Raw genomic sequence first — 27,053 nt, forward strand, 5'->3', positions numbered from 1 at the left:
GCGGCCCACCTCCAAAGTTTGATTCTCTCGCTCGCTCGCTCGCTCGCTCGCTCTCTGCCTTTTCTTGCTTCTTCCTTTTCGGTGGAAGCAGAAAAAGAGCGAGGCAGGGGCGAGCGCGGCTCCGGGACTCCTGGGATCATGGGCCTGGCGCGGGCGCCCGCGGAGCTGAGGCCGTGCTGCTCGCCTGCTCCGGTGCCTCTGGGCGCAGGGCTGCGCTGGGGGTGCGCGGGCAGCGCGCTCTGAGCCGGCCTGGCGCGGCGCGGCAGGGGGCTGGCGGCCCCATGGGGCGCGCCCACACTTGCCCCCCGGGCTCGGGAGTATGAAGTAGGGGCCTGCCATGGGCACAGGATCTGCACGGGGGGCCCGAGGCACAGCGGTGGCAGGACACTGGGGGTGAGTACTATCCCAGAGATGCCCCTGACCCAGCTTCCTGCGCCTCGGATGAGCACGGGAGTCTGGGGTTCCCCTCCACGCCAGACGCTAGCGCTCGCAGAGGACCGTCAGCTTCCTGTAGCTTCCTGCAGGAAGGCCAAGGGTTAACAGGGGCTGAGCCCCCAGATCGAGCTACGCGTTGCCGTTAGGGCCAGAGCCAGCAAAGGAGGGTCTGTGCAGAGCCAGACTGGCTATCCGAAGAACGCTAGCGGCGGCACTAAGAGTGGCGGGCCCAACAGGGGATGGGGCAGAAGAAGAGAGTCTCGGTGTCTGTAGGTCTCGAGCTTGCACGCCTCCGGTACTGCAGCCCCGTGAGTCAAGTTTGTAGGTCTCCAGGTCCGAGCATTTGCTCTTTGCTCATTCTTTGTGGTTCTGCACGCCCCAGCTTTCCTAACCTCTCTGCCTGTGAATGTGTCTGCCTGGGTCTGAGTGCCTCAGACTTTCCCAGTTTCTCCCGAGAAGCCTGCAGTTCCTGTCCCTCTCCCGAGTAAGTGAAGAGTGAGAGCCAGCTTGTGGGAGCGGAAAGGCCCTGGGAGATCACCAAGTCCAACCTCCTTGTACAGATCGGGGAACCGCGGCCAGAGAGGGGCTGGGAATCTCCAGGGCGGGGCCGCATACAGCTGGCACCCCGCGGCTGGGATTCCCAGCTTGTGCTGAAGTTGTAAGAGAGTGAGGGATCCAGTCACTGCGTGTGGTTGTGTGTGGGAGAACGCGGTCCAGAGAGGCCCTGTGGACTGCAGCGCAGGCACAGGGCTTGTCCTTTCATCCTGTGGGACTCTAGGTCTCCCAGGAGAGCCTGGCTGGGATTGTAGCACCGCCCACCCGCTCAAGAAACACCCCTCTGAGCTGAAGCCAGGGGGATGAGGCCACCCTTCTTTCCATGCCTTGGAAAAGGCTGGCTGTTTAAGATTCCCCCACTCTCCCACTACACACAGTCACATACACAGCACACCATGACTCATTTTCTCCGGGAGACCCTGGGCCAGGGCAGATGCCAGCGGTTGGACAGTGTGGTGGTGCCAGAGAGCACCCACTCCACAACGAGGCTTCAGCAAGCCTTCCAGCTTTGCGACCCCCGGCTCCTTGCTTCTGCATTGGGAAGTTCTCCCTCCTGTTCATTCACCCTGCTGCTCAGTAGGCATCGGCATCTGGGATCTTCCCTGAGGAGGCCTATCCTCCATACCTTCCCGTGTCCCTGCTTGCATCCAGCACACACCCCTGATTCCTTGTTGGCAGTTTCTTCCTCTGATTTCAGTGCCTAGAACCTTCCAGACGTCCCCATGGCCTGCCCTGGTCTGGCATGCAGAGGATCCTGTTCACTGGCAGTCATGAATGGCAAGGAAACAGTCCTGGGCTCACTTCAATGGAAAGTAGGCTTTGGGGTAGAACATACGAACCTAGCAACAAGCAGTTTGAGTTCTAGTTCTGTATGCTATGCTGTGTGTGTAACCTGGCCTCCCACCTCTATGCTCCCCATTTCTACATCCACAAGGTGAGCACCAAACCTCCCAGCTGGCAAGGTTTTGTGAGAGTTAAAGATGTTTGCTCAGAAAGGGCCCTGTACCTGGCCTGGCATAGAGTAAGTGCTCAGAAAGCCACAGCTGTCATTTGTATCTGTGCTCACTACTTTGTCAATGGGAAAGTTCTGGATGTATCTTGTCCAGACAGATGACTCTGTGTGTATGTGTGTGTGTGTGTATGTGTGTGTGTATGTGTGTGTGTATGTGTGTGTATGTGTGTGCATGTATGTGTATTGTGTATGTGTGTGTATGTGTGTGCATGTATGTGTATTGTGTATGTGTGTGTATGTGTGTAGTGTGTGTATGTGGTGTGTGAATATGTATATGTGTGCGTGTGTGTGTATGTGTGTGTGGTGAGTGTGTATGTGTGCGTATGTGTGTGCGCGTATGTGTGTATATGTATGTGTATGTGTGTATGTGTGAGTCTGTGTGTGTATTTGTGTGTATGTGTGTAGTGTGTGTATGTGTGTGTTTGTGTATGTGTGTGTGTTGTGTTCCCATGGAAAAGGACTTCGGGTGTGGCTGTCTTGGGCACGTAGGGTCTGATGAGGCCACAGAAGCTAGTGAGACAGGGACAGACTAATGTCCTTCCCAGCCAGCCCTGGCACTGCTCAGTCCATGGTAGAACAGCTGGATGCAGCATCCACAGAACTGCCTGTCTTAAGGGTTCCTATGCCCTCTAAGCTTGAGGACCTCGGAGCTCTGTGAATGTTGAAGCTGGGAGGGACTTCTGAGTCGTCAGTGTTTTCAGGATACAGGTATGGAGGGAAAGCCACCCAAACAGAAAGCAGCTTCTGGCCAGTCTCTGACCAGGAATGGCCTTGTGTGGTGAACTAGTTGCCTGGCCTCTTGCAGAGGACAGGAGCCGCTGACTACTCCCTGGAGGGTTGCATGTTCAGGCTGTGTGTCCGCAGCTCCATCCTTTGTAGCTGGTATCTGGGATGCCTGCTGCCCTTTCTGGGAGTGGACCTCATGCATTGATCGTCTGTATACCAGGGAACTCCTCTGTGTCCAAACCAAGACCCGGGGAGCTGTAATGAAAACAGAAGTCAGGGAGAACAAAGCCATGAGCCAGCGCAGCCACCAGCATTATTAACAGTAGCCTAAACAGCTCTGGAACGGTAGCCACACTCTGGGCCTCCTCCCTTCCGCAGCCAACTTTCCAGGCTGGAGCTTACTCACATAGATGTCTCCGGGGCTCCAGGCTGCTTCTCTGTTCCCGCTGAGATCTCTAAAAAATCCCACTTTCTCCTCTAGGGTAAACAAGTAAGACATTGGTCCATTAGAGGGAGGGTTGACTGGCCGTGTGGCTTTGGGCAAGTCCCCTCTCTCAGCTCTTGTTACCCATCTCTTCAGAATGATGATTAGGGACAGACTCTGGTCCCTAGAGATCATCAAGACTCTGTTATCAGTGGGATGTGATGAAGTTTAAGCCTCCAATGTGCACAAAAACCCAACCCAAAGGCAAGCTGTGTTTTTGATAGTCTTCTGCAGCTTTGCCTTAGACAGCTGAGTAGCAGACGAAGCCTCAACTCATCTCCTGTATCATCATTGAGAACTTAATATAGTGCCCTCTAATCTACCCTCTAGAGTGTCCATACTACAGCCAGAGATGACCGCGGAGGAAACATGGAGGTCTTGTGTCCCAACATCTAAGACAGTTGTATATGACACAGCATTGGTAGACTTAAGGACTGAGGAGAGGTGCCAGTGGTTGGGCGCTCAGTTTCTTGTCCACAGGACTTCTGGGAGCTTTTGGGATCCAGGCATGCTGGGGAAGCTTTCTAAGCTTGGATGAAAAGGTTGGCTTTGCCCCAGACTGCCTGGCTACTGTTTTTCTAGAGTGCTTCTCTGAATGGCGGTGTATTTGGGGTGCCTTTGGAGGGAAGCACCTGCCCCATCTGGGTGCAGGATTCTCTGTCCAATAAAATTAAGTAGCCTGTTCCCAGTTTCCAGGGCCAACGAGGCTGCCCATGTCTTTTCAAAGCCAACCATGAGGGGAAGACTCCCTATCCTTTGCAGAGGGCAAACCCTGTGTGGCTGGGCACTCTGACTGTCAGTCAGCCAGCCTCAGTGAGTGAGACTTAAGACGTTTGAACCAGGAAAGAGGAGAGCTCCTAGCAATGACAGCAGACTGGAAAGGGCAAGGGGTGACCTGGAAGAAGGTGGAGCCGGGGAGGGGAATTTTGGGAAGATGCTTTCAAGTCCAGAGTCTTGCTACACCACGTGGTCCCCATGCACCATGCAGGTACATGTGGTTCCTTTACTGCCGCCCATGCTCAGACCTGCTGGAGGAGGGGCCAAGAGCCTATGTCAGCATCCCAGGGCCCTTTCACCCAGTCAGCCGTAGACTGCAAGAAACCGAAAACTTACTCCAACCTGATTTTAACAAGGGGCCAGTGGTCATTCCCCTTTGAAAAACCTCAAGAAAGATCAGTGTAGGGGTGGAAGCATTAACACCATGACTGTTCCCTTGCTGCCATCCTCGGGTGGTCATGGGCCTCCTTACCTCTCACACGCCAAGTGGCTGGCAGCATCTCTGAACTGTGTGCCTCATTCAAAAGCACGTGGAGGCCAGTAGTAAACTCTTTCTATTCATTTCAATATTTTCCCGGAGTGGCTGACAGCTATCCGCTTACATCTCATTGGCTATGTCTGAGTCATGTATGTATGTAAACCAGTCACTGGCATGATCTGTATTCATCCAGTGTCCTCTGAACTCCGTGAGTGGGCAAGCCCAGGTGGGGTGCCACACACCGCTTGCCATTGATTCAAACTCCTACTGCGTGTGAAAGCAGGGAGTCCTGGCAGGGAATGAGCCAAGGGTTGCCGACAGGATCCCTGGGTTTCCTGTATTGCCCTGGTCCCCAGGAGCACACCAGCTTGATTTTACTCTTGGAAGAGGAACCTGGCCAGTCTGCCCCAGACAGAGCCTTTCCCACTCCCCAGTCACCCAGCTCGATTTCCAGCCACCATCTCAGCCATCTCTGGCCACATGCCCCAGCCTCCTCACTGCCCTCCTGGGGATCAGATGCCCTGAGTAGCTTGGGTGACATATGATCCTCACCTCTGCCCATGATGGCAGTAGCCACTGACTTTCCGCACGCGGCAGTGGGGTGGAGGTGATTGATAAGGGAGGGCTTCCCTGGCTGGGCCATGTCAGTTCTTCAAAGCATCTGGCCTGCAAGAGAGGGTGTGTCAGTCCACACCGCAGACTGGAGGAGCTCAGGAAGGCTGAGTGACCCATCTGGAGTCACACAGCCTGGAAGTCACAGGGAACCAGGTTTGCTCCTGGAGGCTCCTGGCTTGACTCTGCCCCCGTCCTCCAATCCCCCGTTTTCCTCTCTCAGCTGCTGACTGAGCCCTGAGAAGGGGTCTTCTCTTTCCCTGGTCTTCTATTTTCCATCTGCCTTTCAGCTGTGGCTCTGTTATCCATAGCCTGGGGCCTGAAGAAGCCTGTCTTGATCTTTTGAGGCTGTAACACAGATGAATAGACTGGAGGGCTGGACTCCTGACCTCACAGCATCTAGCACAGAGCTTTGGCCTCTGCTGTAAAGAGAAAATTATGTTGCTAGCTTGTTGGGGTGCTGGGGTCTGTGAGCATCCTGGGAGCGAGAGTCAGTCTGATTGGTCCTTGAAGGCTGTTCCAGGATGGGAGGGAACTGGCGCCCTAGCTGGATCTGGGTGTGAGGGCGGAAGCTGATGCCCTGTGCATTTCTGTCTGCCTGTCTCCAGGGGGTTTCTCTTCGCCTGGATCTTGGTCTCATTTGCCTCTCACCTGGCCTCCACCCAAGAAGCTCCTGAAGGTAATTCTCTCTTTTCTTTGTTCAGTGGGAGACAAAAGGAGGGCGGAAGAGAACTCGAGAACGTGGCTAGCAGACATCCACACCACTAGCTGGACTGTAAAGGCTCAGTTTTCCCATCCAGAGAATGGAGCCAACCATGGGCCCAGTTCCCTGGGGTCTGTGAGGGGCTGGAAGGGTTGCACACAAGACCGTTTCCCAGAGTCCAATCTGAGCACCTTCTTTGGTTCAGTCTGCTGGTATCGTAAGAGCCACCTCTAGGGAACATGGAGGCTGTCCCTGAAGAGCTGTCCAGTTATCTACGGGCTAGCCTCTCCACTGTCCATGGAAACTCAGACCTTTCCCATATCCGTGCCAAGCGGACATAATGCCTCTTAAATTAACTGCCCTTCCCTCCTCCCTGCCTGCCATGTTCAAGAGTCCCCATAGCCTGACTTGGCCAGTGGGTAGGAATTGGACCCCTGGGAGGTAAGGGCCATGCCCGGAAGGAACTTCGCTGCCCAGCAACATTTGTTCATGTGTCATATTTTCCGAGCTTGTGGAACAGCTGTCCAGAGTCCTGAGTCAGGCAGGGGGTGGGAGCGACCGGAGCTTACTGAGCCAGGTTTATGTAATAAAGGAATCTTGCCGGAGCCAGCTGGCCGGCCTGTGCACCCTGGCTCAGGCCCTCAGTTCGGCCTGTCCCTTCTCTTTCCCTCCCATTGGGAGTCAGGATGGGGCTGTGCTTCACCCCCTGGCCGTCCAAGTAGTTTCAGAACAGTGTGGGAGGGTGCCTGAGAACTGAGACCCCAAGCCTGGGTCCCTAGGTCCCGGCACAGCACCCTGGGTAAGCCTCATCCTGCTGGCACCATCTGCCATGCCATCCTGGCACTTGAGAAAGAGACAGGAAGCTCCCAAGTTCCAGGCTTGTCCGAGCCACATAATGAGACCTGTCTCTGAAAAAGAGAAGATTATTCAATGCCTTGCATGTATTGAGTGCCTGTCTCCAAGATGACGGAGAGAAACAGATAAGCTTGCATGGGATGCAAGTTCGGTTTTGTTCTAGTCAGCTGTGATTTTGTTCATCTGAAAGATCAGGAAGCACCACCTTCTACTGTGGCCGGAAACTTCCAGACTCACAGTTGGTACTTTAGTGGCTTCAGAGTGATCACAGAAGCTGGGTGATCATCAGGTTTGAAGGTCCAATATGATCTATCCTGGCCAGCTGTGTCTTCTCTGGGGTGGTCACCTGGCTGGGGGCTTGGCATGTTGAGAAGGATGTGGGGGTGTGCCAAGAACTGGCCTGAGGAATACCCTCACACTGCAGGGTATGTAGGTGGCTTCCCTTCCCAGCTAAGTGGCTCCTCCCACTTGAAGTTGCTTATAGTGAATAGTATTTCATGTTAAGACAATCTCAGTGGCTAAAACTAGCAAGAGCTGCTAAGAAAAACATAGGCAGTATTTTGTTTTAGCCAATTACTGAGGACTGGTGGAGTGAGAAAGAATAGGATGTTCTTGGGTTCTGCAGAAGAGAGTCTTTGTCTAAGTCATCATGAAGTTACACGGACAGTACCCTGTTGTACAGAGTCCTTATGACACTGGGAGCCTGCTGTGTTGCCTGAAGGCCGAGGATCAGGAAGAGACTCCGGAGGGCTGGAGTGAGGATGGCAGTGCAGGTTCTCCGCGTTGTCCCAGACTTTGGTCCATCCATCTGCGCACATCTGGACATGTATCTGTGTCTTTCTCTCCATCTATCCATCCATCCGTCCATCCATCCATCCATCCATCCATCCATCCATCTCTGCACATCTGGACATGTATCTGTGTCTTTCCATCTATCCATCCATCCGTCCATCCATCCATCCATCCATCTCTGCACATCTGGACATGTATCTGTGTCTTTCCATCCATCCATCCATCCATCCATCTCTGCACATCTGGGCATGTATCTGTGTCTTTCTCTCCATCCATCCATCCATCCATCCATCCGTCCGTCCATCCATCCATCCATCCATCCCTCATCTGCTCCATGGGTGTCACCTAAGGATCAGTTAGATATCATGTGCTAGATTCAGGCTCTAGTGTGGCCTATGATCTGTGCACTGAGCAATAAGGAGAGAAATTCAGCTCTCAATATTAGAGTGTCAAGGCTCTGATTCAGACCTTCAAAATGGGAGTTTTAGAGATAGCTTGGAGTTCTGGAGGCACTTGAAGGCTGCCTGCAGAGGTGGAGGCAGGAGCCAGCCTTTGTAGATGCTGGTAGTTCACATAGCTGAAGATAATCAGATAGCACAGAGAAGTTGGTCACGGGGCTTCCTTTCCATGAAGACTACATGGGCAGAACTTGCTTCAAAACAAAGCAAAATACCCAGAAGATTGTTAGATCTAATGTATGTGGATCATTGCTTTCCCGCCTTAGAGATGGTTGAGAGAACCAGGCTCACCTGCGTGGACAGCATATTTGCATTTGTTCTGGTCAACACTCTTCCTTTGCTCAGGGAAGCTGCACCACCACATAGTTACTAAGGATGGGAACTGGTTAGTGCACGGGCAGATGTGGGCAGATGCTCGGCTGGAGAGTGGAGACTGCATGGGCACGGTGAGGGGGGGGTCCTTCTTCTGTGCTCTTCAAGGATGCTCGGGATGAAGACAGACACCTCTGAGAGCAGAGCCTACCTCCTCAGCCTTCTCCAGCCAGCCAGAGAAGGTGTGCCTCTGACGAGGTGGTGAGCCCAGCCAAGCTCCCTAGACTTCCCGGCTAAGGGGCCTGCTTCCCGGAAGAGGAGGGAAAGGGCATCTCTTTGTTTTTGGTGGCTGCAGTTGTCCTTTGAAATTACTTATTGCTAGTTACTTTGCTATGAGGGCATTTGCTCATTTAATCATCTCATCGTCCTATGTGTGGGTCCTATACTCTGATTCCTTCTGACAGATGGGAGACTGAGGCTCTAGGACCACAGGATTAAGAGGTAGTAGAGCAAGTTGTGGATCCAGGAAGAACCCAGGAGGGCAGGCAGGAGCATTCAGCCCGAGCCAGGAATGCAAGGTCGCAGCGTGTCACAGTCGGCTGCGCTGTGACAGCTCAGCCTGAGGTAGGGCTCTGTGCAGGTGGCTGCTTGTGGCCAGAGCTAAACTCACCTGTCCTATCTTTCCCTCCTAGATGCGGATGTCCTCCAGCGGCTGGGCCTCAGTTGGACAAAGGCCGGGATTGGCCGGAGCCCCGCACCGCCTGGTGTTATTCCTTTCTCATCTGGCTTCATCTTCACACAGCGGGCCAGGCTGCAGGCTCCTACTGCCACAGTCCTTCCCCCCACTCTGGGCCAGGAGCTGGCGCTGGTGCTAAGCCTCTGTTCACACCGTGTGAACCATGCATTCCTCTTCGCCATCCGCAGCAGGAAACACAGGCTGCAGCTGGGCCTGCAGTTCCTCCCTGGCAGGACACTTGTGCACCTGGGGCCCCGGCAATCTGTGGCCTTCGACCTGGATGTGCATGATGGGCGTTGGCACCACCTGGCCCTGGAGCTGCGAGCCCGCACGGTCACATTGGTGACGGCTTGCGGGCAGTACAGGGTACCTATCCCGCTGCCTTCCCCTAGGAACTCCACGCTCGACCCCCAGGGCTCCTTCCTCTTGGGGAAGATGAACCCTCGCGCTGTCCAGTTCGAAGGTGCCCTCTGCCAGTTCAGCGTCCACCCCGTGGCGCAGGTTGCTCATAATTATTGTGCCCACCTGAGAGAGCGGTGCCGACAGATGGACACACACAATCCCCAAGGGGGAGCCCTCTTCCCCTGGAACTCTGGCCTGGCCTTTGCTTTGCATCCTGAACCAGCCTTGCTTGGTCTGGGAAACGTGACCAGAGCTCCAGCAACCGTGGGAACCAGGCCTATAGACAGGGGACCCATGGTGACTATGGCTCCCGCCATGCCCACCAAACCCCCGAGGATTGTCCCTGCAGATGTACCCCAACACAGCTCTGCCCGGACCCCACTGGCAGTTGCCAAACAGTCAGCCAGAAAAGCCCCTTCCCCCTCGCCCTCAGAGCCATTAGCTAGTTCCACCAGGGCTCTTCATCCAGCTGCTGCCCAGCTGCTAAAGACCACAGCCACTAGGCCCACCAAACATCCCCCCGCCAGACCTTCTGCCTCTTCCCTTTCAGTTACCCCTGTGAAAAGCCCCTATCCAACCCAGAAAACAGCCGCCCTTTCACTCACAAAGCCCATTCTACCCACCCAGAAGCCGGTGACCCACACTTCCCACCCACCACCTTTCAGAAGCTCTAGTCCCACAGTCAGGCCTGTCCAGAAGACCTTTGTGACACCCCCACCTCTAGCGCCCAGCCCCCAGCCCCTGCGCCTTACTGTTAGCTTGTTGAAGAAGTCTACTGTTCCCACGGTAGCAGAGTCTAAATCCAAGATGACTAGTTGGGCCAACACCAGTGCCCCCAAAACTCTGCAGCAGACTGTGCCCCAGTCTTCTGTTCCCTACCTGGGCTCTGCAAGAGTCTCTGGGACCCTGGCTACTGCCCTCCCTCCACTGGGCATTGGAAGTCCTAGAATGGCTCCTCCCACTCGTGATTCTGCTTCAACTCCTGCTGGGAGCAAGAAATTCACAAGACTGGAAGCCTTCAAGAAAACCAGACCTAAGAGCAGCCCCCGGAAGCTTCTCGGCCCTGGGAAGACAGCAAGGGACACCCCGAGAGAACTGACAACCAAGCCCAGCCGACTGTCCACCCCAGCCCTGGTCCTCGCTCCAGCTCACCTCCAGTCCTACAGCCCTCAGCAAACCAGCAGCAGCTTCCCTTTCTTCCCCATGCTGGGCCCTACAGCTTTCCCGATGCTGATGGGGCCTCCAGGCTCCAAGGGAGACTGTGGCTTGCCGGTAAGACTGAGTGGGGTCTGCATGCTGCTTGGTGCAGAGTGGGTGGCTATGAGACAGTTCAGTCCAGAGGATGACCCCTCATAAGGATGAGAGAGTTTAGTCCCCAACTCCTTGGCCTTACTAGCTCAGTGGCTACATGTCGTCGGGCAGAGTTGTGGACCATTGGGGCAGACTTGGCAGGAGTCCCTAAGTTTTAGCTAGCTCAGGGTCTGTGGCTTTTGGAACACCATAGTCGATGGGCCTAAGTCACCACAGTGAGCTGACAAGCTGCTCCCTATGTGGCCCTGCTGGCATGTGTGCCTGTCTGGGCGCTGTGGACAGAGATCATGGATGAGTAGCTCGGGATGTATTTTGCTTGGCACATGAAGCATCCTTTTTATGCAATCTAGTAGTTACCGACATTGAAACAGTGGGATGGTTCATAGGAAAGTCTAGTCCACTCAGTTCTTTTGGAGGACGGGAGGCGTGGTGACTCTCATGTGGCCTCTTATCTCCATGACGCCATTTCTCCTCGGAACTTCTTAGCTGGCATTCCCAGTGGCACGGGTCACCTACCTGGTCAGTACCCATGTTTGAATGTCTGCCCCTAGTTGGGGAGTTGAAGATGAGGAAGGACTTTGTGGGTCAGGAAACAAGGAAGAGACAAAGAAAAGGCTTTCCATGTGCAGAGGCTTGGCTGGGACTGTGTCCAGGGTCAACGACCTTCCCTGGCCGAAGGCCATCACTCCCGGCAGGGAGGAGTGAGGTGAGGTTTCTAGAAGGCTCAGGCCCCTGCTCTGACCTTGGCAATGGGCCTGGTGCAGTAGTTGCCCCTTCCACAAAGCCAGGCCTCCCACTGGGCTGTGACTTTGAGGGCCAGGCACCCTGCAATGTGGAGACAGTGGCAGATGCTGAGGCTTCCTGGGTCTCACAAACACATTTAATGAGTTTTAATAATCATTCGGAATAATATTTACCCAGCCCGTCTCCGAGGGGACAGAGTCTCCTCATCATAACCATATTCCGCAGCTCATAGAAACAGTGCACATCACTCCACAGTTAGGTCAGCACTCGGCTCACGCTTCCCGTTGTTCTCAAACTGACAGTCTGGAGTTGGGGATCAAAGGATCTGGAGGACAAAACGTGGAACCTTTGCACCTGGCCTGACCCTGGCCCAGGTGCTCTTGGCTCTGACAGGGCACAGGGTTGAGGAGGTGAACTGCACTTCTGAGACAAGGGTCCTGACTCTGGCCGTGCGGTACACCTCAGCTGAATAAAGGAGACTACCAACTCTCTCCAGGCCAGGAGTGGGACAGTCAGACAGGACCATGTTTGAGTGTGGACTGTCTTTTGGACCTGTGGAATTTGTAAACTATGTCCCGTTTCCCTGGGGTTTAGGGCTGCGGTTCGCATTCTGCCAATCTTATTCTTGAGTTTTCCCATTGTCAGAGGAGGCCTTGGAGTTGACATGCTCAGCAGCTCCGGGATTCTTTAGCTGACCACTCCTCTTTGGGGCAGGTGATGGGATAGGAGGCTGCCCAGAGAAGGCCAGCACTTGCTTGCTACAGTTAAAGTGCATAGGAAACAGAGTCAAGACCGTGCTCTAGACTTTAGACTCTGACACCAGAACATTCTGGCCCTTTACTCCCCAGCTACGGGTCTACACAGAGTCTCTGGCTTCAGGGCTGCAGTGGGGAGGCTTCAGAGATGCGTCAGGTACTGCCCTTGGCCTCAGAGGAGGGGTTGCAGAAACGTGTGCTTTGGCGTAAGATGACAGGCCAGGTTTCTGCGTGTCTTTCTAGTGCCCAGTGGATCCCTTTAGGCCCCGTGAGACAGGGTGTGTGACCAAGGGGACCAGCATGTTCCTGAAGGAGCTAGGGAGTCCTGCTTCTCTCTCCACTCTGCCCCTGACCCCCACGAACTCCCCAGCTTCAAACTCTCCGGTAGGACCCAAGAAGCTACTAGAACCTTTGCCCACCATGTGGCAGGGGGTTCACATGGTCATGTCTCTTCCCTAGATATAGAAATGGAGGTGGTGGTGACATGGACACACATCCTACCCTCTCATTTCTTCTGTCCGTAGGATCTGAGCACAGCAGAGAAAGGCCATGCTTTCTGGGTCTAGGGATGCATGGATGTGGGTTCAAATCCTGCTTCTGCTCCATACTTCCTCTGAGCTGTTTCGTAGCACAGGGTAGTGGCTTCCACCTGTCTAGCAGAGGATTCCAGAGCTCTGTCATTGGGAGGAAGTGCTGCAGACTTCATGGAATTCTCTCAGTCCTCTCATGCATCGGAGTCCCCTCTAGGATGGGCGTTGGAATGTAGTGCCTGGAAGGGGCTGTGATAGGTGTTCTCAGCTGAGGAAATGAGGTTGCCTGTAGAAGTTGGTACAGGGTTGTCTAAGCTGAGGCCATGATTCACAGAATGGCATGGACCCACGCGCCTAGGAGGCTGCCAGTCTCAGCTAATCTAAAGCTTGTGCTTCTGTGTCCCTGGGGAGAGTAGGCCAAGACATAAGCCACAGCACTCAGTGAAGATTCCCGACAGAAATGTGAACAGATCTGATCCTTGAAAAGACCAGATTGTGCTGATTGCGGGGCCAGGATTCTTGTGGTCAATCATAACTGTCCTGTCGAAGGAACGGCAAGATCGTGGAGAGTTCAGAAGCATGCTTGCATTCTGAAAAACCTGCATGTTTTTATTCCTGTCCAAATGGCCATAACACTTCTAGATGCTTTGTGCTCTGTGACCTTTGAAAGGTCACCCAACCTCTCTGAGCCTTAGTTTCTATGAATTGGGATACAGTAAGACTTAACATTCTAGGGTTGTATAATTTCAAGAGAAACTTTCTGAAGGTCTGGGACGCAGGGGCCTGCAGCTTTTGCTTTTACCCGTCATACCCAGATGACCTCCAGGTAGAAGGGACAGGAAAGGAGTACCAACATTCAGCCAGAACTGAAGCTCTGAGCCAGGCCTCTGTAGGGAGTGAATGGAAGGGAGGTGATCCCTTTCCCTGCTGGCAGCCCCTTTGCTGGGCTTTCAAGATGCCTGGGACACCAGAATGAGGAGAGCGAAGAAGCCAGCAACGCAGGCTTTGAAAGTTGGCTCTTGGGGAACAGAGGGGATGTGGGGGCCAAAAGGGACTGTCCAGAGTGCACACGTGATCTCAGAAAATGGACATGCTGAGACTGAGGAATGGGAGGTGACTCACACAGGGCCACACAGCTGCGTTCCCATGGAGAAGTTACATCCCAGCACAGAGGATGGGTGCTCAGCCTTGCAGACATCCATGGACCAGGAGGACCTTGTTTAGGTCACTCAGGCCCGAATGCAGGCCTATAGAATGTCTCCCGGTTTGCTGTTTGCCAGAGGGAGATCCTGGCAGGTCTGACTGTACAGGGTCTCACCACAGCTGGCCCAAGGGGAGAGGGATCCCCTTGGACTAGCTATGGGGGGTCAGGACACTAGAGGAAGCCCGCAGGGCTGTTTCATGTTTCCAAGGCTCTGTGTGTGTGCATGTACCCTGGCCCAGGCCTCCTGCATTCCCTGGACAGAGACAGGCCTGTGGCCCCGCCCCTCCCCCACTGGAGCCCTCTCAGAGGCCTCCTTGTTTGCAGTGTGGAGTGGAAAAATCCCACCCCAGCTCATGATTCATTGGGCTCCCCCGCTCAGGCTATGGGCCTGGAAAGAAACAGCCACGTTTTCCACTGTGTAAAAGCAGGGATTCACTCAGATAGAACAGAGGGACCAGGGCACCCGCCATTACTCTAGCCAACCAAGTGAATATTGTGTACGTCAGGGGTGTGTCTGCTGCTGGGCTGGGTAGCCATGGCCCAGGCCTCAGTCTGGTGGGCTGTAGGTAGTGGCCACACCTCAGCTAGGGACCTGGATGGCTGTGCCAGAGCCAGGCCATTGTCTGACCTTTCCTAAGTGAGCTATAGACCCCAAGTATACTGGGGTATACTGACCAGATGTGCAGAGTGAGGTCAGATTCTGGCCCAGAGCCCCAGAAGAAATGTCAAGAGGGTGCTACTAGGCTTCCACACTTGTAGCCCCATCAGGGTCCACTGGAGTTCGGCCTTGACTGTCTGGCATTGGAAATGGTCTCATTACTGTCTCGCCTGATAAGGCCACAACAGTCCCCTACAGCTTAGAAGACATGAGTACCTGGAAGGCTGGCATGTTTGTTTCCCAGGTGATCTCACAGGGAAGGGCCTTAGACAGGCCACAGGGTTAGTTAGAGACAACTGTCCAGCATTGTCAGTGAAGAAGTTGCCCAGGGGGAGAAAACAAGCCTGGTGGCCCTGGCAAACCTCTGCTTCTGCTAACTGTGTGGCCTCGGACAAGTCTCTTTGCCTTTCTAAGCCATCTCTTGAATTTTTTTTTAATGCATCTAAAGGGCTCAGAATACCTCCAGCATTGTTTTTCCCTCCAACTGTGGGTCACCTGTCTGGGAGAACTGAGCCAAGGAGGAGAGCCTACTTGAAGAAAATACTACTCTCCCCAAAACAGTAGCCAGGGCTGTGTGTAGCTTAAACTGCTGGATGGGGAAGTCCTAAGGGTTTGCCTAGCAGAAATAACAACTCATACTATTTGAGCATCAACTTCATGCCAGGCACGAGGATTAGCACGTTTTATAGATTATCTGTGGAGATGGGCTATTATTATCCTCATCGGACAGCCACGGAAACCCAGGCTTGGGGAGGGAGTGGAGCAACTGGCACAAAGCCACCTCTCTGAATAGCAGGGTGCTTGGCCTGTGTGAGCCCCCGGTCCCATGCTGTACTCTGGCTCGGGAGAAGAGGGAGACGGCCTGGCTACAGTCCCAAATCTGTGTGGACTGGACAAATGGAAAGGCGCTGTTGGCTTGGCTGGGAGCATCCAAAAGTTCAGAGCAGGTTGGAGCTTGGCTGAGGTCATGCTGTGTCCTCCCTCTCCCAGGACTGTCCAGTGACCGTGGCCTAACTGCTGGTATCTAACTGTCTGGATCTGGACTATGATTCTCGGGGACGACAAGCCCCAGAGTGTTCACAGGCCAGCGTGCCAAGCTGAGCAGAGCCTCGCCGGGCTGCCCAGTGTGAGAGCAGGATGTTGCCAGCCAGAACGAAGTCAGTTTTCAACACCGATTCTGACTCTGGGCAGGGAACCTGGAATCTCGCGGATGGTTATTTGAAACAAATGAATTCCCAGGCCTCATGCTCCTCGAAAGCCTGGCTTCCTTTGAGGCTATGGGCTCAGTCTTTTGCATGCATGCTTGCTAATACCATTTTCTTCTTTGTGGTGGAGCGGATTGTCATGGTACTACCTGCATTTTCAAGGGAGCAGCTGAAGCCTGGGCAGGAGCAAGGAATCACACAAAGTCCCAGCATGCAGTGCTAAAAGCAGAATGCAAAGTCCAGCCTCTGACTTAGTCAGTCCCCTCCTGCTTTCCTGCAAAAGGAGCCAAGATAGGGCCATGCAGGTGCTCTTAGGTCACTTCAAGGCCAGGCCTTTCTCTTGTGGGAAATGAGAAGCCATGCCCGGGGATTAGACTGGAGGAGGCAGAGATACCTATGGAGATTTGTGATGATGCTGGCCCCCACGGGACAGATGGATGTTTCTGTGCAGGCTCTGTGGTATCGAAGGCAGTAGACACATATTGCCTCTTGTCCTTAAGGAATCTACAAGGACTATGGCCATTATGCAGGCTGGGCTGTCAGAGTGGCGAGTGGGCCACACCCAGCTGTGAGTGGCAGCAAGGCCATTTGAACTCAGGCCCAGCTGTCTCAAAGCCTCTGCTGTGCCCTCTGTGCTCACTGTCCCTCCAAGGATGCTTGGTGTGACCTTGGATGAGTCTCTTCTCTGCTCCGGCTCTGCAGAGAACTTGGCTGAGCCCTGAGATTGCCTGCTGGTTTGTGTTATCAGACATTTGCCTGAGCCCTGGGGGAAGGCTGAATCATCTGTGTTAGTGCCTTTGAGGAGACTGCCGTATGCAGAGAGAGTCGGGCTTCCAAACAGTTATTTCCCCAAGAAGAGGAAAAGGGTCAAGGAAGGCTTCCTGGAGGAGATGGCGTCCTAACAAGTTAACTCATAAACAACTGGTTTCACAATCTGGGAGAGAACAAGTACTGTTTCTAGAAGGCCAGGAAACGCCAGTGAGCATGAGTTCCCCAGGCAGAGGACTGGGGACTCCTCACAGCCGTGCACTGTTGAGTAACTCGCTGGCTGACTGAGCTCTCTGCTGTACCTCAGCACTGCCTCACACTCTCCTGTTCCTCTTCAGGGTCCTCCTGGGCTGCCGGGATTACCTGGATCTCCAGGTGCACGAGGTCCGCGGGTAAGTGGTGCTGTCTGCTGGCTGTTCTTTGGGGTTGTGATTCACAGGTTTTTCCCATATTCCATTTGGTCTTTTGGGGTGGACATGATGTGTGACAACGATGACATCTGGTACCCTTACCTGTTCCACCCAAGGCAGGGACTCCTGAAGTTCATCTGCATGAGCAGACATCTGACCTGGAAATCCCAGTGTGGGAGGAAGAGACCCTGCCTGGGGTGTACCCCAACTCTGCCTGGCCATTCTGGCCTGAGGGTCTGATAGAGAAATTCTCTAACCCTGGAGAAGTGCTGAGCCCCAGACCTGGACGAACGGTGCTCACATCTGTGCGTGGGTCAGGCAAGCAGCAGAGGAGGAAACTGCCTGCTGCATATTTTTAGCTCGAAGCCTCGCAGTTGGCTTTGCTTATGCAATTACTTGGGCCCTATTTCTTTCCAGACCTGACTGTGTCCTCCTGAGCCCAGAACTCTGGAACCTTCCGTCTGATCTGCCTTTCCTCCTGGCTGCAGACTACTGGGGTGCATGTCCAGATCTGGGAACTATAGAGGTGTCAGGAACATGCTCTTTGGCCTCGTATTCCAGGGTCAAGGAATCTGACCCCTGCTCTGAAACTTTACCTAACCACCAGCCAGCTTTGCTGAGTGTTGTTCCTCAGGCAGTTCTCTCTGTGGCTCCGATGAGATTCTACCCCCTTTTCTGATGACTCTCCCTGTCTGGAGCTCCTCAGCGCTTTGCCTGGCACACCCATGTTCCCAGAGCTCTATTGGCTAACCCATGTGAAAGTGATGTCACCAGTCTTCCCAGTCAGCCCGGGAAATTTAGGTCCTAGTAGTCTCTCTATTGTACAGCGGAGAAAAGTGAGACTTTATCCCTTTAGATAAAGTGAGAGGAGACGCCGCAGTTCCATCTGTGGCTCACCCACCTGCCTGCACGTTCACTGCACTGACTTTTCTACCAGCGTGGCCTGGGTCCCCACCTGGCCACAGCAGGAGATGCCTGGCTCGACCCTGGCTCTGGTGTTTCCACTCACTTTATCTAAAGGAATAAAGTCACCTTTGGGAATCTCGGTTTTCTCCGCTGTACAATAAAGAGAATACTAGCAGCATCTGACATGGTGCCTTGTGAGGGTGTGGGGGAGTGTTTGGGAAAGTCGTGTTGCCCTTAGGCATCCCTGTTACCAACCTCAGTATCCTTACTTGTGGGATCAGGGTCCTGCATCTCAGAGCTTCCTTTCAGCTCAGATGACTCTCTGGATTAGCTTCGGACTCTCCTCTCCCTTCACCCTGTGTCTTCACTGGAAACTCCATAGACCTGAAAATTCCATAGCTAGCAGAATGTTGGGTTAATCAGCACTGGTGCCTCTGCAAACACAGCAGTTCTGGGCCCTGGGAGGGGCAGGGTCCTACCTGAGATCACCCAGAGTTGTGTGGCCTTGTACACACTCTGAGCTTGCAGAAGCATCTACGAGCCCCCAGTCACTGTTACAAGAAACTCTGTGGAATTAGTCTGCTTGGCTCTTTATCAACTATGCGCCTACAAGGCGGTAGCTGGGAGGATGCAGATAGGACAGCCATGAGGGTGTGTGTGTGTGTGTGTGTGTGTGTGTGTGTGCTAGCTGGGAGGATGCAGATAGGACAGCCATGGGTGTGTGTGTGTGTGTGTGTGTGTGTGTGTGTGTGTGTGTGCTAGCTGGGAGGATGCAGATAGGACAGCCATGGGTGTGTGTGTATGTGCGTGTGTGTGTGTGTGTGTGTGCGTGTGTGTGTGTGTGCGTGTGTGTGTGTGTGTGTGCGTGTGTGTGTGTGTGTGTGCGTGTGTGCGTGTGTGTGTGTGCGTGCGTGTGTGTGTGTGTGTGTGCGTGTGTGTGGCACAACTAAGACAAAGGGAAAAGCAGATGCTTTTGATCCTGTGAGCCACGCTTGGCCCTTGGGAGGTCACGTCGGGCATCAAGGATCCCTCCTCACTGCTCCCCCATTCAGCCTGAACTCTGTTTACACCCCCAGAACCTTAGCAGAGTGAACATATGAGCTTCTTCAGACTTTTTAGAGACTCATGGTTTGGGGTTATTCTTATGATATAGGGGGACAGAGGCTAGAGACAGGGTGAAGACTGAGTGAGATTCAGAGCCTGGGCCAAGTCCTTGACTGTCCGGAGGGGGACAGACGGACCACACATAGTACTATAAATTTCCCAGGCTGAGAGCTCTCTGGACATCTTTCCTTCCTGCAGGACTCAGAAAACGGAAGGGTCCCATTTAGGCACTGGTGAAGGAGGAGGTGCTTTGGCCTGAAAGTGACAGGCTACGGCTGGGGGATAGGTCAGAGAAGGAGGGGAGGAAGTTAGACACAGTCAACCGACGAGCAGAGGGGTCTGCTCGAGGCCTTGAGAGCATAGTGGCCAGGGACCAGTGGAACCCTCTAGATGCCTCTTCTGGGCAAAGGCCCCAGGGCTTGACCCAGCTCTGCTGGTTGATGTTGCTGGGCTGGGAGCCTGTGGATGGGTTCTTGCCAGAGGAAGTGGATGTGAGAGAGGCCAGCTGTCAGAGGAGCCTGGAAGATGCCCTGAATAGTACAGTGCATGAAAAACAGTCTCAAGTCAGGAGCTGAGGACTCCTCTTGCATGCTCACCCCTGTAGTGTGACCTTGACCAAGTCTCTTGAACTGTCTGGGTACAACTTCTAGCCATGTCTGGAGGACCTTACCCTGGAGTCTGCAGTCAAAAGGAGGGCACCTTTGACCCTGAGGGACCATACCCATCCTTCACAGAGGCTCATCTCAAAGCTTTACTAAAATTTAATGGGAGAGGTCACTTCAGTTAGAGTAGCCCTAGAAGGTTCTCTGGAGGAGCCAGCCTGAGTCAAGCCTTAAAGGTGGGTCTAGTTTCTGCTGAAGGGTAGATGGACAGGACATTCTAGATGGATGGTGGGGACAGAAAGTACCTGGAGGCTGGAGAGAAGTGTAGACAGGTGTGGTGCTTGAGGGTCTGCAAGCAGAAGGTCGGGTCTAAGCTCATTCCGTCTGCAGCCAGCTGAGTACCTTCTGAGTGCTGGCCTCCTTGTCTTCACAGCAGAAGTAGTTCTGGCACCTGCCTATGTGCATGCGATGACGGGGTAAGGCATGGGACTCAGAATCCCAGGGTTCCCCTCTCGGAGGAAGAGGAGCTGAGAGTGCTCGCTGTTGGGCTGAGCCCGGGGAAGGTGCTCGCACAGCAGGCAGCTGGATGTATGGGCAGTGTTCTCAGAAATGCACTGTTCCTTTTTTCTCATCTCTTATCTCTATTTCTTCCTTTCCAGGGTCCTCCTGGCCCATATGGGAACCCAGGCCCACCTGGCCCTCCTGGAGCCAAAGTGAGTACTATCAATGAGATCTGAAGGTGTGACCATGGAGTGGCAATGGGGTGGGCCTCACTTGGGGTGTCTCCTAGGAGCTCCTGGTGGAGCACTCTCAGAGTCTTAGTGGAGCATTCCCCTCTGGACTGTAGATACCCTAGTTTCTCCCTGCACCCCTCTGCATGGGGCCTAGCTCTGCAGAACAAAGCAGTGCTTTAGTTTGTGGTTGGAGAGGCCTGGATTAAGAGCCCTTGAGGTGGGGGCAGGTAGAAAGGCGGCTTGGTGCTTCACAGGGAGGGCCTTGACCTTGAGCCTTGACCTTGAGTGTCTGATAAGGACCGAAGATTTATGTTGGGGAGGAGTGGCAGCTTTGAAGGGGAGAGGCAAGGGAAGACAGAAGTTTAGAAGGCGGCTGGTTGCAGTGGGTAGGATGGGGTGGGGACCAGGCTGAGCCAGGGAGAGGGGCAGCCTAGAGGAGAAGAGGCTGGAGAGAGAAGACGAAGACTGGAAGGAGATGAGACACAGGCCTGAGTGACAGCCATGATAACGTCACATCTGTGGCCCTGCAGCCCAGCTGGGGATGGTCACAGGAGAGTGCTCTGAGCTGGAGATAGAGAGAGCATAGGGTCAGCTTAGGCTGCCACCTCCCCCAGGGCCTCTTGGAAGGGCTGCATCTCATGAGACTGTCACAGCTGGGCATTGATGGTGACAGACCCAGCCACAGAGCTCCCACATCGGAAGAAGTCAGGTTGTATGGAGCACGAGGTTAGCGATCTACCTACCAGTGGGCAGGCCGAGAGAAGCAGAGGGTCTCCGGGCTCCCCGGATTCCTGTCTCCTTCTTACCAGCCACACGGTAATCAGGTGAGCAACAACTCTAAGCTTTGTCTGGCCAGGGTCCAGGGTCACTCTTTGCTAAGCTGGATGCAAAGGTGAAGGGCTTGAGGAAAGTTTTAACTGTCCGGCCTGGGTCACGCTGAGGAAGCAATGACTGACCTCTAGCTCTCGAGTCTCACAGAGGGCCCCAGCCTGCTGGTCTGTCAGATTCTCTTGAAGTGGAAGACAAAGGCTGCATATGGGGATTCTTGGGCACATAGATACACGGGACCAATGCCTGAGTCCTTGCAAGAAGCCCCCAAGATCTGTTACTCTCACCCAGGTCGGGCTGGACCGTGATTCCTTCTCTGAAGGCAGGCAATGGGGCCCTCAGCAATCCTGCCCCCAGCATCCCCAGGCTCTAGCGAGCCAGCTGTGGAGATAGTTGCCATGGTGTTATATTGAACCTCTCCCTGTGGATACTCCGCGTGTGCCTTACCCACTTGTTTCATTTGGTCCCAAACTGACTAAAAGATAAGTGTGAGGACTCTACCCATTCATGGAGAAACTGAGGCATGGGCAGATGTAAGCCCAGTGCAGGAACTTGTCCGATGGGTGAGGGAAAAAGGATTCTTCCTTGGAGAGTTTGTTTGGCAGAGGCTGGGAATCCATCAGGATGTTTCAATGGTTGGGATTGCCCGTGGCTTGATCACTCACAACTGACTTCTTGTTTGCAGGAGGAGGCTCTGCCTGCTGCTCCCTCTGCCCCTTGATGGCCCTGGTCATCCTCTGAGCACTGCAGGCAGCCTACCCATCCTGCCTATAAATTTGCCATGTGGCAAAAGGGTCACTAGTGGCCTTCCCCAAATGAAGGGTTTGGCACCGAGGCTGGTCATTAGCTGGGCCTTGAAGTCATTCTATGCCAATCTAATAGTGGATGATGTCGGCTTAATGCAAGTTATTTATGACCGGTCCCAGGCCATGCAGAATGTTCTGCACTGGGTGTAACCGAGGGTGTGAGTTCTAGAGAAAACCGTGAAATGAAAGCTGCCCCTCCCGCTGGGACTTCTTTTAGACTTTAAGGCAAGGCCACATGTCCTTTGCCTGGATGCACAGTGTCAGTGAATCAGGGCTGACCGGCTGGGCCATGTGGTATAGCCAGGTAGAGCTTCTTTCTCTCTGGGTAGAGCTTGTGGCTTGGCTGAGACTCAAGGAGAAGAAGGTCGTGTGTTTGAGTTGGGGGAAGGGTGTGTAGAGAGGCTCCTCATTGCTCATCAGGGCTCTTTTGGGCCCAGGGGTAATCTGATGGGATCACAGGGCTAGCCTTGCTCAGGCCTTAGCTTGCTCTTGCTTACCTTGCTCTCCTATTTTAGCATGAAGTTGGCTGCCTCTGGGACTTCCCATCTGGCTTCCTGAGCCCCTACCATGTGTTGTTTTCAGCTGTAGGGGCACAGAGTCACCAGCCTCCAGGATGGGAGGCAGAGTCATAAGAGGAGAGAGGAAATATAGGGGACTTTATCCTCCAGGAAACACAAGAGCAAAAGATCTGAGGTGACAGAGCTAGGTCCTGTGTTCAGGTGGAAAAACACAGGCAGGATTCTTGTGTTTGCCTGCGAGGTCTTGCCTGAGCCCCATAGCTAGTCCAGGCTAGACCAGGTTCTATACAACTCTACCTCCTCCAGAGCCCTGTCAGAAAGAAGGCTCCTTAGCTTCCTCCCAGATAAGACCAGGGGATCTGGGTGCACTGAGGAGATAGACCAGGGCGGGGGACAGCGCTGGTGAACCGAGTGGCTCACTGTGGGGTTGCTGGGTCGACTCATTCACTCATCAGCTAGTGGCTGTACATCAGGAAAGTTCAGGTGGTAAGAGCAAGGGCTTTGGAAACCTGATGGTCCAAGTTCCCTTCTCCCTGCTTCCAAGGTAGTGGGCAGACTGAACTTACAGAGCCTTAGGTTCCCCACCTGGAGAGTAGAGTAATGGGGGCAACTGCCAGCCACCCCAGGTGGTTGTGAGGAGTGTTTAAGTCACCTGTGCTGAGCAGGGATATTCTTCAAAAGATGCAAGGACCCAGACTGGCATGGTCCTACTTGTGAGCCAGCAAGAAACAGAACATACCCTTATGCTGGGGAATGAGGACAGCTCTGGCTGGGCTTCCTCGGATGTCCATGGAATGGGGTTGATCTGTCCTGGGGTGAGGCTTCCCTGTGGACAGTAAGGTGAAGGGCATGGCAGAGGCTGGGACATTTGGACATTATCTAAGCAGCAATGAAAAGGCAGACAATGGCTTCAGGAGGGGTGCGGTTTGTGACCTGCATGGCTTCCCAGTCCGTAGGGAAGTGTGATGCTGGCCAGGGCAGTGCTGCTGTAGATCGGAGGTCAGGTGTGACGCACACCACCTGTAGGGAGAAGATTGCTGGGAGATCAGCAGTGGGCGAACTCCCTTCACAAAGAAGGCGGGTTCTGCTTCTTGGGGTCAACGAAGTCCCTGGTCTGGCCTGCTGTATTAGTCAGGGTGAGTATGGACCCTGGGGCACTGTGGGAGCACGGGGATTTAGAAATGGCCCAAAGTGGGCTGGGGACAACCAGAAACAGCTCTCAGGCCTCCAGCCCAGGCGACGCTCTTTCCCGTGATGACTGAGGTAGGACACAGTCACTGAGGCGAATGTGGGAAGGTTCTGGAAGAACAGGAAGAGAAGCCGGCAGCGGCTCTTGCCCAGCAATGAGCACCGCACGTGTTTGCAGCAGTGGTATGCAAGGCTCCTTGGGGAGCTTCCCTCACTTTGTAGGCAGATGTTATCACTCCCATTTTCCCCCCGAGGAGGAAACTGAGGTCACATTTCTAGTGGGTGGCAAGACCATGCTCCCAGATTCCGACACCAACACAGCCACAGGGCGCCTGATGCCCCTGCCCTTGGACGATCGATTCCCCCTGCATGTGCCATGTGTGGGATGTGGTTTTCTCTCACAGAGGCGGCAGTTTTGACCTCCTCACCTAGCATTCCATCACATTTAACTCTGAGTGTGCTCTAAGGGCTGGTGGCAGGCGCCCCATCGGCTTTCTTACCCCATTCTTTCTCTAACTACATTCCCAATGCAAAACTAATTTCTGCTAATGTACATGTAACATCTTAAAGAATACAACTATACCTGAGTGTTGGGATGTCTAATTGTTTCATTAGGATAAAACAAAGTCTCTGACATGGACTCAGGAGCCAGAATTTTGGTTGTCCTGTGTGCTGCATGTGTGGCTTTGGTTAGACCTGGCTTCCACCTCTGTGAACAGGAGTGGTCCACACTGCACTGAACTGTTCTCAGGACTGAACTGTGTGTCTATGTATGGCACAGTATGAATAGGCGTGTGCAAGCAGCGCATGTAAATAATTTATTACATGCTTGCACAGAAAAGCTGAGAGTGCCTTGCTGTGAATGTCTTAGTCGCTGCTTTTGGGGGAAAGGGGTTGAACTAATGCTGCAAGAGCACTAGAAGAAGATGCCGAAAAGAGACAGTCTATTATTCTTGCTGATCATCTCTGACATGTTTCCTTATGTCTGTTTGAAATGTGTGTCACCACTTATAATTGTTTTATTGGCAGGGGTGGGATGTTGTCTTTGTTATTGCCATGTAAAAATTATTCATATATGGAAATTATGAAAGCTTCACCTACTTAGAAATTTTTTCCTAGCCGGGTGATGGTGGTGCATGTGTTTAATCCCAGCACTTGGGAGGCGAAGACAGGTGGACTTCTATGAGTTTGAGGCCAGCCTGGTCTACAAGAGATAGTTCTAGGACAACTAGGGCTGTTACACAGAGGAAAATAAACTTCTTTTCTGTCTCGAAAGAAAAATATTTTCTGATTCATTTCATTGTCCGTGAGGCTATTCGTGGTGGTTTCACAAATGTAGGTTTTATTCTTTCTTTTAAAAAAATTGCACTAATAGGACTGGAGAGATGGTCTGGTTAGTAAAGTGCTTGGGAATCTGAGTCCAAGCTCCAGAGTCTATGTTAAAAAAACAAACTATGTATGATGGGCACGTTTGTAAAGCCAGCATCAGGGGAACAGAGGATCCCTTGCTGGCCAGGCAATCTGGGCTACTCCGTGAAATCAAGGCCAGTGAGAGGCTCTGTCTCACAAAAACAAAAACAAAAAGATAAAGGCTACCTCAAGAATCATAACTGTCCTTTGGCCTACACATACATGCACACCCATGTGCAGGCCCAATGCACATACTCAATACATACTTTAACAATATTACCATGTTTAAGGAGCTTACAATGATCTGGAAGAGGCACCACCGTTCTGTTTGTCTCTTTCCCTTTAAAATTTTAAAGTTTTAATTTATTGCTATTAATATTACTGTGTGTGTTTTTTGCATGCATGCATATGCATGTATGTGTACATGCCCCCCTACACATGTGTTCATGCTTGGTAGTTTGGCTGTCAGAGGACAGCTTTGTGGAGCCAGTTCTCTCCTTCTGCCTTTACGTGAGATCAAACAGGTTGCCAAGTTTGCACAGCAGATGCCTTTCCTGGCTGAGCCATCTTCCTGGCCCTGTGCATGTTGCAGGTCCCATGCATGCTAAGCATGTGCGACATGTTATCCAGCTGCAGCCCAGCACTACTTCATTTTTGCGCTTAAGATCTCTCTCTCTGTGTTAGGGTCGGATGTGCTCACTTTTATTTCTGGTCATTCCATAGTCTCATTTGTACTCACAATTTTCCAGCCATCTGGAATTGATCTTGTGAGGCTGGGATGGGAACTAGCATGCTAACATTGCTCTCCCCTTGTAGTTGGCCACTTATGAAACAGCCTTTGCTTGGGTGATCATTGTGGAGTAGACCAGGGTCTGTCTTAGGTCATTCTATTGTGTTTCATTGATGTTTATCCATCTGCATGCTAGTGAAATACTATTTATATGACATTTACTATGTTTGTAATGTGTTTATGTGCTTCTTCTCCTTGCTTCATTTCAAATATTTCTGACTATTTTTTCTGTTAGATGAATTTTATTTCCATTCTCATTTAAAAAGTTCTTTTGTTTTTTATCTGGAACTGTATTAAGTGATGTACTAATTTGTGAAGACTCAGCATCTTTGATATATTAAGCTTTCCTATCCACCACACACTTGGTATGTCTTCCAGTTTGGTTGAGGCCTTTAAACATCTTGCAGTAAACTTTTATGGTTTTTATTGAGTAAACCCTGCACATTTATTATTCAGTTATTCTCAAAATGTAATGTTTTGTTGCTGCTATACTTTCTGCTGGCTCTTGGTTCCCGAAGAGAACTTTTGATTTTTTTCCCTTTTTGTATGTAACTTGCAGCCCTGTTTTTCTCTCTTCTAAAGTTATTGCCTGCTCTACTCATGCTTCAGTTGGTTCTCCTGAATATTATAGACAGGAAACCATGTTTGCAAGGAAGGACATACTTTTTGTTCTCATCCCTCTCTTTGTTTTTCATGCTTTATTGCATTGGCTGGGACTTCTGAACCTGTGAAACAGTAATAGCCACAAAGGAAATTTTCAGAGGAAGTCCCAGAACCTGGCCAGATGTAGCTCCCATTTCTCTTGATACCCAGTTTGCTTATTCATGAACTGTTCTGTGATTCTTTCTCTGGGCCAGGCCCTCTACTGTATACTAATGTCACAGGGGAGTTATGTAGGATACTTCCAGTCTAGATTTCTTGATCCTCTGTGGTTTAGTCTTACTCTGCCTCCTCAGTCACAGAGAGCCCTCTGTTCTCTACTCTCCTTCCTGGAGGGATGGAGCCCAGCACAGTTCCCATCCCCACCATGGTCTTAACACATAACATTGATGTTTCTCTTTCTTTTATAGTCTACTTGGCTGTAAGTCTTCATGAACTAGTTCAGGCAAAGGCCATCATGTGGGCATGCTCCAGGTCACATGGGTTTGTTGACTGAAGAACTGGTCTAAGGATCACATCCTTGCCCTCAGCACATAAAAGATTCATAAAACATCATCTATTGTTTTCTTCTCTCATTGGCACTTT

At 52.6% G+C, this 27,053-nt stretch overlaps 1 protein-coding gene across 12 annotated transcripts in view; it reads left to right on the forward strand.

Annotated features, from left to right (window-relative positions):
- Positions 1-218: 218 nt before the first annotated feature.
- Positions 219-27,053, forward strand: part of Col27a1 (collagen type XXVII alpha 1 chain) — a 122,921-nt gene continuing 96,086 nt past the window's right edge. For 8 of the 12 annotated variants that reach the window (XM_075945133.1, XM_075945134.1, XM_075945137.1 and 5 more), the window contains exons 1-5: positions 219-393; positions 5,688-5,758; positions 8,892-10,609; positions 16,851-16,904; positions 20,194-20,247. In XM_075945133.1, coding sequence (XP_075801248.1) covers positions 338-393; positions 5,688-5,758; positions 8,892-10,609; positions 16,851-16,904; positions 20,194-20,247 — 1,953 coding nt within the window. In that variant the 5' untranslated portion in view covers positions 219-337. The remainder of the gene's footprint in view (positions 394-5,687; positions 5,759-8,891; positions 10,610-16,850; positions 16,905-20,193; positions 20,248-27,053) is intronic. The other 4 variants (XM_075945132.1, XM_075945135.1, XM_075945136.1 and 1 more) reach the window with 1 other exon arrangement.

The sequence above is a fragment of the Microtus pennsylvanicus genome, chromosome 13 (genome assembly GCF_037038515.1).
Source record: "Microtus pennsylvanicus isolate mMicPen1 chromosome 13, mMicPen1.hap1, whole genome shotgun sequence".
Lineage (NCBI taxonomy): Eukaryota > Metazoa > Chordata > Mammalia > Rodentia > Cricetidae > Microtus > Microtus pennsylvanicus.